Source organism: Austrofundulus limnaeus, unplaced genomic scaffold (genome assembly GCF_001266775.1).
Source record: "Austrofundulus limnaeus strain Quisiro unplaced genomic scaffold, Austrofundulus_limnaeus-1.0 Scaffold2571, whole genome shotgun sequence".
Taxonomy (NCBI): domain Eukaryota; kingdom Metazoa; phylum Chordata; class Actinopteri; order Cyprinodontiformes; family Rivulidae; genus Austrofundulus; species Austrofundulus limnaeus.
In genome coordinates, this window is record NW_013954973.1 from 5,954 (window position 1) to 8,852 (window position 2,899).

At 39.6% G+C, this 2,899-nt stretch overlaps 1 protein-coding gene across 1 annotated transcript in view; it reads right to left on the reverse strand.

Annotated features, from left to right (window-relative positions):
* Positions 1 to 778: 778 nt before the first annotated feature.
* ak4 (adenylate kinase 4) overlaps positions 779 to 2,899 on the reverse strand; it is an 8,832-nt gene continuing 6,711 nt past the window's right edge. Inside the window, exons 4-5 of the mRNA XM_013999929.1 lie at positions 2,578 to 2,696; positions 779 to 1,272 (exon numbers count right to left, since the gene is read on the reverse strand). Of these exons, the coding sequence (XP_013855383.1) occupies positions 1,146 to 1,272; positions 2,578 to 2,696 (246 nt within the window). The 3' untranslated portion in view covers positions 779 to 1,145. The remainder of the gene's footprint in view (positions 1,273 to 2,577; positions 2,697 to 2,899) is intronic.

Below are 2,899 nucleotides of genomic sequence, written 5' to 3' on the forward strand. Positions count from 1 at the left end.
CGGTTGGAATTATCAAAGGTTTTTGACACCTGAGAGACACCGTAGCAACTCCTTTGCGTTTGGAAGCGGGGGGTGGGGGTGGGGGGAGGACCAGGGAGGATGATTTAATCACTCAACCACTAGATGTCGCTGAAAACAAATCCTACACACTGTGCCTTTAAGTAAGGCTAAATAAGGCGTTACCGCACCTAGATGTCCCGAGCTACACCTGCATCACTCCAGTAATGTACATTTTGTTTATTTGATCCAAGAATCGGTTCAGAAGTACACACACACCGCAGAGCCTGTGGTTTGAAGTGAACACTTTGCGCTGAGGCGGGGGAACGATGTGGGCCACKAAATAATGTGCCTCGCCCAGATCGTTCGGCAAGCCGTGCTAATTAAAATTAGACGATTTTAAAAATTTGGTCATGCAAAACACGGCCGCTCAGCTCAACGGTTGCTTGGTGGCAAAACACTTTAATTCTGATATTGGATGTGGGAATTCAAATTTTTGCCATTTTTAATCATCAGCTTGTCTCCAGCAGCTGCAGTCAAGTGAGATCCTGGCTAAAGAAAATGAATCTAGAATCAGAGCTGATGAAGAACTGAACGCCAATTCAGCCACCGTGCAACGTATTATGTAACAGATAACTCTGGGTGCATAGTGTTCAGTGAACACTATGCTGGCAGTTAGAAGTACGCCACCCAAAACCTGAAAATATAAAGTTATTAAATCCCATTTCAAATGTTTGCTCCAAGAACTCATCACTTTCAAAGCAACATCGAAAAACAGGAATTGGTCTTACATGTTCCATCAACTTTTCTATTTTTGGTTTCCAGTGAAATATCAGTAAAGCCTTTGAAGAAATCCTGTGGACAATGTGTACAGTTCAACAAGTGAAAAAAAAAGTTAAATCTAAAATGTAAAAAAAAGAAAAAAGGCCTTGAAAGTCTTTGATTGTCTCACTTTAAAAAACGTATTTTTTTTTTTACAATCATAAGCACAAAGCTCTAAAAATATCAACAAAAGCCARTAATCTGAAAAATCAGCAAACTCTTGATTGGTGTCTTAGTGCAGCTTTTGGAACATCAATTCGTCATGTTAGGGGAAAAAAAATACCACTTCCACCATCTTCCCTGTAGTTTTTTCGCTCAGGTCCGTGTCAGGGCGTTTGTGTTTGCCGGCTGTCGGACGGCTGCGTGTGCAGCTTGGCGCTGAGAAGAGAATTGATGTAAGGCCAAATCCTATCCGTCTCTGTACCAGAAAACGAGTGCAGGATTCCTTGCGACCTGAGTGGAGAGTGAGGAGAACAAAAGAAGTGGAAAAACAGGTAATGGTTACACAAATATACTGGATAAAAGGAGGATTATTCTGTTCACAAAGCACAGGGGGGCATCAAATAGCAACAGCTTGCTGTTCAGTTTGCAGATGTTCTGCGCTCATTTGTATACTTGGCACCACAACGCTTTATTTTTATACAAATTATGTGAATACACTGTAGTGTCACCGATATAAGTCTGAGGGTCAAAAATAGCTGCTAGCTCCCCTCAGGCACTGATACCTATGGAAGAGGTTCGTGAGCTGTGGACTACAATCAAGCTAAGACATGACAAGATTGGAGTATTGGAACAAAGAATTGACGACTTGGAACAGTGCTCCAGGGTTGATGACATTATAATTAATGGATTGGCTACTAAACATCGTATACGCCAGGGTTGTGGACATTGACCAACAAGGGGAGGATGCACCACCTGAGGAGCTGAACACTCAGGAACAACAAGTGATCCAGTATATGAACAGTAAGAACATCAAACTAGAGAGTCAGCAAATCTCAGCTTGCTACACTCCTCCACATAAGAATAAGGCAAACATACCAACTATTGTGGTTAAGTTGGTTAAAAATAAGTATAAGTTTGAAATAATGAGATGGGTAAAAAAAGCTTGAAGGAAATGGGGTTTATGTCAGTAGCTGCGTTTCCAATGCAAATGTGCGCAAAACTTTGTCGATATTCTGTTAATGTCGAAAAACACAGTTTCGCAACTGCGGTGTTTCCATTAAGAAAGAAATGTTATTAAAGTCAAGCGTGAATACGTTTGTTCTCGCAATAAGTCATTACAAACATGGCGGCAATGGATGTAAACACATAGCATGTTGCTACCGCGACACTAGCGCTCATCATCAGAGGAAACGTCGGCGTCTTTTATCGAGGCTTTCCAGCGACAAGCCCCTACATGGACTGCATGGACTACGAGAATGTAGTTCATTAAGGGTTTTCAAAAAAATTCTAAAAAGATATATATTTGAGAGTTACAAGTGAAAATAACTTTAAATTGTTATTGTATTTGTTTTGTTAAAGATTGCTTGTTTTCTTTGTTTTTTGTGTTTTTTTATAGCAATGATTAGGGGTAGTTTAGTTTAATTGGATGTGTAGGACAGGCATAAATATAAGCCTTGTGCTTCTGCCTGTACCTTTTCAGTCAAAATGTTTACATTTTTGTACTGTTTTGTAAAGTTTTGATTTGTTGCTGAACAATTTTGATGAATGAAAATACCAGCGATCTCATAAATCCCAAAAAGAAATGTTTTCACTAACTTGTACAAGTCTATCACAGGCTTTGCCACGTCCTTGTAATGTCTCAGTCTCGCCATCAGAGCCTCAGGTTTGTCGTCGTCGTGCTGAATCAGCGGCTCCCCGGTGACGTCGTCTTTACCCTGAAAGTCACAACAAATCAGTGAAAAAGGCTCTACTCTAAAAATGGTTTCACAATAAAATAAAACCAATTAAATTCTAGTTGGACACTGCAGGTTGAAAAAAAAAACGTTTTTGAAATAATTATTGAAAGGGTTTTTCTTTATTACATTTCATTAAAGTTCATTGTGTGTGTATCAAATAAAGTTTTTAGTACGTTACAAAT